This window comes from Erigeron canadensis, unplaced genomic scaffold (genome assembly GCF_010389155.1).
Source record: "Erigeron canadensis isolate Cc75 unplaced genomic scaffold, C_canadensis_v1 Conyza_canadensis_unscaffolded:334, whole genome shotgun sequence".
NCBI lineage: Eukaryota > Viridiplantae > Streptophyta > Magnoliopsida > Asterales > Asteraceae > Erigeron > Erigeron canadensis.
In genome coordinates, this window is record NW_025215750.1 from 1 (window position 1) to 12,369 (window position 12,369).

General features: G+C 35.1%; 1 protein-coding gene and 1 pseudogene across 1 annotated transcript; one reads left to right on the forward strand and one right to left on the reverse strand.

Annotated features, from left to right (window-relative positions):
* Positions 1-2,081: 2,081 nt before the first annotated feature.
* LOC122584482 lies at positions 2,082-2,860 on the reverse strand. Its single transcript, XM_043756638.1, has 2 exons — positions 2,616-2,860; positions 2,082-2,480 (listed from the first exon to the last, which is right to left on the reverse strand). Exons 1-2 carry the CDS (start codon positions 2,769-2,771, stop codon positions 2,082-2,084), a joined length of 555 nt encoding a protein of 184 aa, XP_043612573.1. The 5' UTR covers positions 2,772-2,860.
* Positions 2,861-3,167: 307 nt separating this feature from the next.
* LOC122584481 lies at positions 3,168-12,160 on the forward strand (annotated as a pseudogene).
* Positions 12,161-12,369: the final 209 nt, after the last annotated feature.

Consider the following 12,369-nt stretch of genomic DNA (forward strand, 5'->3'; position numbering starts at 1 on the left):
ACCCCTCCCTTGACACACACATGGTCTGAAGAGTAATATATATATAATATTTTGAATATTGAAGATCAATTGGGATGCTCATTTGGGGGTGGTTGTTGTGGATAACATGTCATCAACAAACAAAGCCCTGATCAAATGAAGCACATTGATATCGATAGACATGTTATCAAAAGAAAATGTCAGATAGGGAAAAAAATGCAGTTCAAACGATCCATCTTGACTCAACTAATCAAATCTGGCTCTGCCCGATTAAGTGATGGATCTTCCTCTGTTCAAGATCCAACTAACAGTTCAAATCGATGGATCTTTACCCGGGTCTGCTATATATTGTAAATCAAAAATTAGTGGAATGTTATTTGGGATAGGGTAGTAGCATCACTCAAACTAGAACAATCATGTAAGAGGTAATTAAGTCACCAAATGACGACATAAACCAACTAATCCATCTCCCAAAATTTCCCTTTCTAATAAATCAAATCCTTGTCTCTGGTGGGAATAAATACACCAAACGCTCATCTAACGACATGTTCAATCATGCTAAAAATGCTGTAATATTTGTGAGTAGATAAGTTGCAAAAACAACCCGAAGGCTGAAACCGGTGCAAAATCTGCCAAAAATGGCTATTGGCAAAAAGAGCTACAAGCTAGGAGCTAAAAAGAGTGTCTGTGTGCTCACTGATTGCGTTTTGTGCACATTAAATGATGACTCTTCACAACCAAACTTTAAAAAAAGAATAGGAGATCATTGGTTTAACTGTTAGCAATACTCCTCACCAAGGTTGAATGACGACTGTTTTTAAGAATAATCCATAATTATACAGATTCGATACCATTTTACCTAAAGATGGTTACTACTAGAAACTAATATATTGATTGTATGTTTACAGTAAGTATGCACAAATAATATATATGGACTCGTGCAAGTAACCGAAATCAGTGCCTACTACACAACTTGGGCCGACGGATAAGCTCACATGGGGTTCCATTCTAAAACTCAATGGTTCCATTCTAAATACAACATACTTTCATAACCCCGACTTTCGGAATTTAATATACCAAAGCTCACCTAAAGACGTGTTCGACCGCCGAAACCAATGATATCTTTTTGGAACTAACTTGGCTGCATGTTTTTAGGCTAAAGAAATACGTATATTGTGAGGAAGAAATAATTGAAATTTTAGGTCCATAAGAAGTCGTGCTAATCTACACTATAACTTTTTTTCGGTTTGGCAAGCCACTAAAAGTGCGAGTGAATGTCGGAAATCAGTCTTTACACAAGAAAAGTGAGCGGATTTAGCATCTGGTTAATGCCAAAAAGCTAGATTCAGTTTGTTACCAGATTTGGTTAGAAAAATCAGGTCCTCGTGCTGTTAACTAGAAGTGTTGGTGTGTCTAAGATTCTCATCAGAAATAGTTTATTCGATTGAGAAAATGGCTTCAAAAGTACATACCACTAAATAGTACTGCATCTTGTTTTGGCTTCTTACTCACTCAAATTCGTATCCCTGTAACAATTTTCAAGAATTTGTTTCATTAAAAAAGACCGAACTTTTAAGAGCATTTCAAGAATACGTTAAAACAATATAGAGAGCTGAACACCACTAACCTCTTCAATTTGTCCGTATAAAGGAGTTGACCCCTTCCGTTGCATCACACAACCCAAAATTTGTGTCTATTAATCTGAGTTTTGGAGTAGTAGATTTTCCATTGGTAAAAGTTGTTATTTGGACAATCTCTTATTTCCAGGGTATCTAATGATGGCCAATGAATAGTCTCCATCCCTAAGCAAAAGCCCTTGAGACTCCAAAGGTCACGAAGGGTTAGTGATCTTAGACAAGGAAACTCCACCTCGTTCTCTTTCTGTCATCATCATGTTCCCTTTCATCTTTTTGTGGTCCCGTTGAGTCTTTCCATCTCATCTTCATCTTCTTTTCTATCGTTGTTTTGTTGTCTTCTTCATCATTTTCATCTTCATCTTCTTTTCATCTTCCACCACGATTATCTCCATTTCTCCGCAGTAGCTTATAACTAGCTCTTGGAGTTGCAATAAACTACCAACCATGGAAATAGTAATACATGTTTTAACTATAACAACCAACAATAGATAGTCTTGTTAGGTTTGGAAACTTCAATACTGTCCACTGTTTGCTCTTCCATAAACACTTGATATCAGACAACCTTGAGAATTCCATCTCTCTTACTTCCAGAACAGAATGTGTTTGCTGGTTCAAACCACTGCTCATTTCGAATGTTTCGAATATCTCCTTTACCGCGGAACACCATGATATTTTCATCTTTTCAATCTTCTGAAGATGCTGCAACTCATTGTGTCGAATTATAAATCTCGGATTACCCACCCACCTGTCTCGCACATCAGCTTTGATCAAGTGATTGTAGAACCAGGGCATCCTCGTTCTTGGTGAAATAGGGGGGAGTGAGGTGGTTGAACCATCCAAACTTGGATCATATGGAACCTTCTGCTGGAAGATACATACATATGATCAAAAAAATTAGTAAAAACCATAAAGGTCGACATACATTTGACAGAATTACGTACTAATAAAGTATTTTGAAAAAAAGAAGTATTAATCATCAAAATAAAAATAAAAACATGCCTCTTGTTGTTGTTGTTGCAAGAAGGCAGCAGTAGTTGTAGGAGGAGGATGGAACAAGTTGTTGATTTTGCCACATTCCACACTATGTTCTCCCATGTCTGATTCCACGTATTTCAGCATCGGAGTATTCGAGTGACCTTCTGTAAACATTCTCATTTTTGGGCATTTCAGTATCACAACTCTATCCAATACAGGCCATCGAAAGTCATTCGTACCCAAGAAAAAACCCTCAAGATTAGGTAGACTATGTAATTGATAGACTTGAGGGACCGGAATACATCAGAAGATGATGATGAGGATGTGGTGTGGTTTCATCTTTTCTTCCTCATGCTCTTGACAATCACTCGGATACCAGGACACGATCTTATTTCTAAATGTTGGAGTTTGGTGAGGCTTTGAAGAGTGGAAAAAGGGAATACATCTCTCAATTGGGGACAATTAAAGATATACACCCTCCTTAGATTACGCAAATCTAAGGAATAATCACCCTCCTTCTTTATAGATTAAGGAATAATCACCCTCCATAACGACAATTAAAGATATACACCCTCCTTCTTTATAGATTAAGAAATAATCAAATGTAAAATTAAACAAAAAAACACCCCCAAAATGTCATCTTGTTCTATTGAAAATCAAAACCCTAACACTCCTTCTTCACCATGGTCAACGCTCTGGTCAAAGAACAAAAAGTTTTCGATCACGCCGTTTTCAGCACCATTCGCCGCCGTTCTTTCTACCGGAAACCACCACCTACTCCCCGCCGTTCATCCCCACCGTCACCGGAATATTTCACCGCCGTTTCCAATTTCCCCCAATTTGAAAAAACCGAAACCCTAGTTCCAAATTCTTCTCAAATTGATTACATTTCTCAGATTCCAGAAGCAACCCAGTTGAGGATTCTGTCTGAATTTGAAGAAAGTTTTCAAAAGAAGTCAAATTCATGGTTTCTAAAAGCTGGTTGAATTTGCAGGGTAGTTTAGTGAGGTCTATTAGGGTTTTTGATTGGGGTTTTGTTGTTTCGGGGCGGATGTTTTTGCGGTTTCCGAATCTTATTGATGTTGATTTGGTTAATGGCATTGTTAGTTTTGAGAAATTGTCGAAAAGTTCGAGCCTTTTTTCGTTAGGAGGTGAGTTGGTCCGTTTTGTGTCGATTCAGATGTTTTTTGTTTAAAGAATAGTAATTTACGAGCTGTCGAGGAAGTAGATTTGGGGTTGAGAAATTTGAGTAGAGTGTACCCAACTCTGCAAAGACTTGTTGTGATAAATTGTAGTGAGATTGGGTTATTGGATGTAGCAGAAAATTGTAGCACATTGCAAGAGCTTGCTTTGCATTGTTGTAATGATCAGGTGTTACGCGCGATTGCAGCATTTGATAATTTGCAGATATTGAAGTTGAGTGGGACTGTTGATGGGTTTTATAGCTCGTTGGTGTCGGATATTGGGTTAACTATTTTAGCTCAAGGGTGTAAGAGGTTGGTTAAGCTTGAACTTAGAGGATGTGAGGGAGCTATGATGGAATTAAAGATATTTGTTAATGTTAACGATGATGATACGACTCCACCACCACTATTATTATTATTATTATTATTATTATTATTATTATTATTATTATTATTATCGCCACTTCCTTCCCCAATTCTGACATCATTAACCACCACCCTCCTTTTTATTTCGAACACATCTTTCATTGAATCACATGACCATATATCCAATTCTTGGAGATGTTGCATATGGGCTAATGCATAGGATGGAATCGCACTAGAGAGCGCACTGCAGTCCTCTATCTTTATAACTCTGGAGTATTGGCACAAAGACCACCGAAGAGCAACAACTTCTTCTCCTCCAGGCTGCACACCATCATAAATAAATCATTCAATGTATAATTTAATATATTTATATTTATCAAAAAACAAAGCACACTCCATCTACCAGTAGTATATTTATCAAGCTACCAAACTACAATATTTATATTTATATAGTTATATATATACTAAACTAAATTAAACCCGGTTAACTAAAAATTCTAATCAAATATTTTTTAAAATATGATAAAGCTCTTTATATAACTTAGAGAGGATTATTTTTTGATTAGTTGACAATTGTGGAAGATTGCCATATAGTATTTTTATGATTTGTCATACTTACATTAATTTTCTAATTTTAAGCATTCTTTTAAAAATTATATTTTATCCTATTCATCATTAATAATAACAAAAAAATTAAAAATGAAAAAATAATAAAAAAGAAAAAATCGGTTAACAAGTAGGCTATTATATTATTTTAATTTTAATTTATTATCATTATAATAAATTGATCCATGTATATCTTTTAAAAAAACTTAATGATATATTCACATATTAATATATTATTATATTATTATTATTATTATTATTATTATTATTATTTATTATTATTATTATTATATTATTACAAATTGCTCTATGTATATCTCTTAAATTCAAGTTATATGATTTTACAAGTTTGTACGGTATTTTTTATGCAAATTTATATAATTAGGCTACAGATCAAAATATTTTTATCTATATCATTTTGAAGTTTGATATTTTTTTCTATATCAAAATTGCTTTTTAATCATGAGCTCGTGTCACAAAAATATATTTACAGATGAGAATATTTATATTTGGATATTGATATTCAAAAATGATATATTTTTATGTATGTGATTTGGAAGTTGTCACTAGAATCGTGATCTCGTGTTATATACAATTTCGTACATATGAACTTGGTGTAATTTGCTCTAATGATTGACTAATATATATTTACTTTCTAATATAAAAATATAAGATATTTACAAAAAAATTTATAACTATGTTTATATACTTGAAAGTAATCAAGAAAAAAATAAATGTCCAATTTGTAGTTTTTTCAAATCAAATGAAGATGTAGAAAAGTATTTATGTTTTCAATGTTAGTTTGTGTAATTGATTTTATTTTATTTTTTATTCTTACAGTATCTTATACTTTTAATGTTTTTTTTTTCATTATGTCAGTATTTTTATATGTATAAATATATTTTTTTTATATGATTCCCCCATGTTTCACGCGGGTTATAATCTAGCTAAAATAAAACTAATTTCTTAAATGCACGCAAGTATTAATCAAACTTATAATTTGTAAATTTGAATTTATATCTCAACATTTTTGTTGTTATGAAGCAATTGTTAACTTGGATTTTATTGAGTTTGTTATGGTATATATATATATACACACAATATAAAGTTAAGTTATAGTTACTTAGTTAGCACAAAAGTGATAGAATGAAGAGATTAATGAGTGAATTTATGATTTTGTATTAATGATGATGCTATGTATTTATGATAATTCTTATGATGTTAATGAGGTTGTTCATGCATTGTATTAGAGTTCGTGTGATAATGTAATGATTTATGAGATAACTTATGATTGTATGTTAATGGTGAGGTTAATGATGTTATTCATGCATTGTGCTAAAGATAAAACCGATTTTATAGCTTTGGGTGATGAAAAGGTTTTTGTGTTAATGGTATTGTGCTAAAGATATATGAGAGAGTTAGTATTTTGGATGGACATATTTTTGTTGTTATGAACCAATTGTTAACTCGGATTTTATTGAGTTTGTTATGGTATATATACGTATAACTGATCTTTTATTTAATCTGTGCTTTATTTAATTTTCAGCTCATCATAGCCATTTATTGGGGTTTTCTTTTAAAATTAAACTTGAAAATTTTCATATTTTATGTTATTATATATCATAGTTGTCTACAAAATATGTACGTATCTATGAATTATTATAAATTTTACGAGTATTTGTTAATTATGTGTGTTAGTGTTAATGTGTATTAATAGTAACATATTAATATGAATGAATACAGACCCAATTATCAGTTAGTATACCAATCGACTGATTGGCTCCATTTACATAAGCCCAACCATTCATATCCCACGTGATGAATACAAACAGTATCAATTTTGATTAATTCAGATAAAGGTTAAAACGTTGGGGGATGTTTTGGCTTCCAAAATCCTCATACAGTTTGTGTCGAAATCATCAACTTTAAACTCTATCTTCATCATCAATATTAACCTACAACTTATATGACTTATAACCTCTGGCCAACGTAGTTGACACTCCATCTTCATCAATTAATGGGTGCGCTCAAGAAATCAATTCTTTGAAGACACTGTGCTCTGATCATATCAAAGGCTATGTGAAGCGAATGAAATCATCTTGAGGGTCAAACATACACATTTCGGGTGACTCAGAAAGGTTAATTTTGTTATGGTATTATTCTATGTATTCATGTGTTTTTTTAAAATTTATTTATTCATTGATGATGAGCCGATGTCATAGGCACCAGGATTTTGATGCAATAGAGGCTGGACAACCTGGACTTTCTTCGAATGAAGTGTGAATTTTATTGGTATGTATTTTAATATAGATCACATACAAGTTGATTTCTTCTCTGTTTAGCCTACAACAATTATCATTTATGGTTTTCTTGGGAATGCAACAATCTAAACGGGAGATTCATGGGCACATTTATAGTTATGTTAAAAACTATAAATATGGAACGACCGTCAATGCGGACGATTTCTTGGACAGGTAGTAGGAAAGGGGTTTATTGATTCTATGCTGTAGGGTTGTGACAATCGTCATCTGAGTATCCCGTCCGATTGTACTTTTCCGTTCGTCATTTCTATGGCTAGTCATGTACGTGTCGGTATAGTTCGTCATTGGCCAATTTAGGGCATGTACGTGTGCTTTTGTAAGATATTAAGTATTAATGAAGCGAGTTTATGTTCATCCGGGTTCTAGTGCATTTAATACTTAGAGATTTGGTGCGAGTGTTTGTGTTCGAAGGAATATTAGTTGTCATGTAGAAATGCCAAATAATCGGAAAATACTTAAAAATGAACTAATGAGATTATAATAATTAATTATAATCATATTTGTAACCGTTGGAAAGCTAGTCGAAAAATATATTCATTTATGTCTTTTAAAATTTTAAATGGGACGCTGAGTCTCTTTAAGTTGTGAGTCAAACGTATCCGGTTAAAGAGTCAAACTTGGGTTGAGAGGCTAGGAGACTACTAACTCTCCCCACTCTCTCTCCAAAAAGCTTTGCTACCCCATCTTTACTAGCCTATTTTATCTTTCTAGAAATCTACCTACTTTGTTTATCAAAATCCAAGATCTAAGTTTTTATCATCAAATTTGTTCATAGATCGGTTGTTACTACCCGATTTCATAACTAAATCGTGAGTTTTATTGCTTAAATCCCGTTTTTAGTTTAGATATAAAAGTTCATTTTATTTTATAAACTTTAATCTTCAAAAAAATCAAGAAAGAAAACAGTTATGGGTAAAGAAAGTATGTCAAATTTTTAAGTTTATGTTTTTAAACTAGATCTATAGCTTTTACAACCCAAAAACTAGCTAAATCGTGATCGCGATTTGTTGTGCTTGTACCAATGCAAGTACCTGTTCATTTAGATTTTTTTCTATGTAATGCCATGTCATGCTGTGCTTTCGTGACATCCGGATATTCCACCGTAGTTGGGGTGTTACAAGGGTGTAGCCTACATGTTGAATTGTGAGAAAGCCATGGATATATGTATGTATATCTATCTATATGCATATATACCTAGATTTATATTTATTTGAATATAGTTATATACATATGTTTGTAGGTCTGTATATGATAACATTTAAATCTGTTTATCGAAATATGTACATGGTATGTTAGTTGGCATCACAATTTTGGCACTAAAATCTATGATGGTATTAGCTGGTATATTAGTTCTTATCTTTTGTTTATATGTATTTGTAACAACCCTCTTCAAGTATTGTACTAAATTGTTTATGTTGGTGTTGGCGTCACTTAGATGTGATTGATTATGTGACGGCTATTGGTAGTCCTTCCATCAAATCAAGGCCACCGAGAAACAATTGAATTTAGCCTCAAAAAACGACAGCCTGTCGACAAGTACGAAAGAAATATGTTCTTATACATTGTATAAGGTCCAACCGGGTGTCTTACATTGCTTTCTTTTCTTTGTCAGCGGCCAGCAGGTTAGTGTCACGTTATGAGGGACTCTCGGTGACCAACTGGTAACCAAGTAAGAAAAAAAGGTCTTTGCTCTATGTTATCATCTTGACATTCATGAGCACCAAATACTATGAGTACTCCATTTTACTACTTACCGGCTCTCTTCCCTGTTTTAGAACCCAACTTGATGCTTGGAGTTTTCTTGCAGATCAGTTGTGTATCTCAAGGTCATCTTATACGCTCATTACTGATGATTATGACATACTCACATTAAAAGCTTTCAAATCTATGCTGAGGTAATAACAAATCTTGTATTTGGTTTCGAGTATATGCAGATCATTAGTATACCTAATCATGTGTCTTTTTGGCAGTGGTGTGGACGTACATGATGGTGTGTACCAGTTTTTCAGGAACACCGCAGAGATGAGACATTTGAACAATTTCTGCGTTGGTCGAATGTAGAGAAATGAGGCCTACCTTTAATTTGAAGTTTTGGTACTTGCATTGGTACAAGCACAATTTCTCCAGCTCGTCGGGGTCGTAATGGACCAAGTTCCAGATCTAAATCTAAAGTAGCAAACACTTCCGGGTCGCAAATCGCGATACGAGGTCGTATTTTGTCTCTGGGTCGTATTTAAATGCGAGGTCGCATTTTGTTGACATCGTATTCATTTTCTAAAAACGAGGCCGTAATAGTGCAACCAGGTCGTATTCCGTATTCTGCTTTTGAAAGTTGGGGTCGTATTTATGTTTTGCTAAGAATCTGACAAGACAATTAATGTGGTCGTGTAGTCCAATATTATTATTAACCAGCAATTATGGCTTATTTCTCCAATAAAAAAAACGTAAAAAAAAAAAAAAAATCGGAAATCGTGATTTGAAATGTGAACCGAAGCATGTCAAATACTAACTAGCGTTGTACCCGCGCAATGCAGCGGGGAATAAGAAAAAAACGCCGGTGGTTTGATGGTGGTCTGTGGGGCGGTGGCGATGAAAAAGAAAAAAAATAAGCCGACGGCAGTGGATGGTGGTTTGATGGTGGTTTTTGGGGCGATAATGGATGGTGTTTATGGGGGATAATGTACATAGAAGGTGGATTGCGGCGGTGGATGGTGGTATTTGGGGCGGTGGTGGATGGTGTTTATGGGGGAGAAAATCAGAGAAGGGGGGAGGGAGAGAAAATCAGAAATCGGATGAACGTATGTGTGTGTAATGAGCGTGATGGAGAAAAAATAGGGTAGTGCAAATTAGGAGGGCATAAAAGACATTTTAAAGGTAAAGATGTTAAAGGGGGTGGGTAGTTTGCTTATTAATGGAGTATAGATTGGACATTTGAGCTAGTAATTAATGCACCTAAAATCTTGTTTTGGTGGCCGAAATTTAATCCTCGCGAGAACATTGGACATAATTGTTTTCCCATGAATAAATTAATATTTATGTGATGCTTAATCAAAATATAACTAGACTTTGAAATAGTTAATTAAGTAATTATAATTAAGAGCTAAGTACATAATAAACCAACCAGTAGAACAACTTTTAACCACATGACACTTAATGACATTTCTTAAGACACTAGTATATGACATAAACATGTACATTGGAGTTCTAGTACTTATCGTGTGATTTGTGGCAGTGTGAGACATTTGGACTGTTCAAGTGCTTATCGTGACTGTTCCAGTTCAAGATCATTGTGCTAGGTCATTTATACTTGTTCATCTTTTCAGGTGAGTTTCGTAGCCCCACTTTTACGTGCTTTGGGTGAAAAGTATACAAATGTTTTCTAACAGTTTATCGATTACTTTTTTTTTTATCATGTGCAATATATATATTGATTATTGAGCCGTGCATTTAGAGTTACTTGTTCATGTTCATTACTTGGTACTAAGTCGGCCCGTGTTCATGGGATTCGTTCATTAGTGCCATTGGGATACGTTCCTGGTACTAGTCCCGGCCGTATGTGCATTAGGTCATTATTTGTCATTGTGTGCTTACTTGTGTGTTGAAGACATTTGGTATGTAACTCTAAGCTCTTACATATATTGTACAAAATTTTCATGTTCATAAAGAATCGACAAGTTTTCATGTTCATCGCTAGTTCTTTCGTACAAAAACCTACGAACTCACCAATCTCGTGTTGACATATTTTAGTATACTTTTCAGGTGATCAGGCTAGACATGGATGAAGTAGCTACGAGCAGGAGCTTTGGATCGAGGAACTGGCGCATATTTTGTTAGATTTTATTCAGGGATATGCGCTCTAGATAGCGTTCCATGATTGACTTTTGATTCACAGGCTTAATGCCTTGTATGCACCCCATTTGAGGGTTGAGTGTTGTAATGACATACTAGTACATTGATCATTTATGCATGTTGTGTTGACGTTCATGTGCGATTTGTTGTGCTTGTACCAATGCAAGTACCTGTTCATTTAGATTTTTTTTATGTAATGCCATGTCATGTTGTGCTTTCGTGACATCCCGATATTCCGTCGTAGTTGGGGTATTACAGAATGGTATCAAAGCCGTGGTTATAGTGAATTATGTGGATTGGCCTAGACTATAACCTAAGTACCTCATGTAGCATATATAATAGGAATTTATATGTGCATCCTTAACGTGCTAACGTCACCTTCGTTATGTTCTTGTGCATTGTGTTGGTGTTCGTGTTCATGAGATGGTGTTAATGGTCATTGTTCATGTGCTTACGTGTGCATGTGCACGTGCATTCTGATGTGGTTGGACTGATTACTTATGTTATTATTAGAGCAAGATGAAATGATGACACTAACTAGTATTACAGATAAGGTAGCAAGGAAACGCCTGATCAACGTTCTGCGATTATCTTCCTGTTTTGCGACAGTTTTTGACCTCATGGATTGCACTTGTAGTTAGAGTGTGGTAGCAACTCTGGGCTGTTTAATGGGTGTTGGTGGGGTGGAGGGTTAGCCGCTGGTACACCCTGTATACATACTCTGCCAATACCTAGAGAACATACCAGTATTGTGATCCGACCTTATATTAGATGTACTAGGGGAGTGGAGGGTTAGCCGCTAGTACACCTTGTATACAAACACCGCTAGTGCATCGGATGCAGGTGTTAGATTCGGACCATATTTTAACTGCGATGGTTTAGGGTTATAATATTTATAGTTTATTTATATTAGTAGTATGTTGATATGAATGGCATGATTAGGACAAGCTCATAATAGGGTGCTTACAGATAAGATTCGAGCGTGTCAATTGAGTGCAACGTGTGACATCGACATCATCAAGTGTTTCTTCCTGACTAACTTTTTATCGTGGCTTACTTACGTGTGTGTAGGACAATGGTGAGGACGAGAGGCACTACTGCTGCGAACAGAGGTGGCCGTGGTGGTGATCGTGGTGAAGGCCACGGTGGTGGTCGTGGTGGTGGTCGAAGAGGTGGACGTGTTGGAGGCCGTAGAGGTGGTCGGGGTAATGCTGTTGAAGAGCTCGTAAATGATCAACCCTAGAATCAACCCAACCAAGAGATGATTAATATGATCACTCAAGTAGTCAACACAGTTCTAGCACAAAGAACCGCGGAAGCTAACATTGTACATGTAGTTGCTAATGGTGATCAAGCTAATGCTGAAGATGGACAAGGTGGTGGTGAGTATTATGAGAATGTTGAGGAGGGTATACGACTATATGGGTTGGAAAGGTACCAAGGAGACCCAGA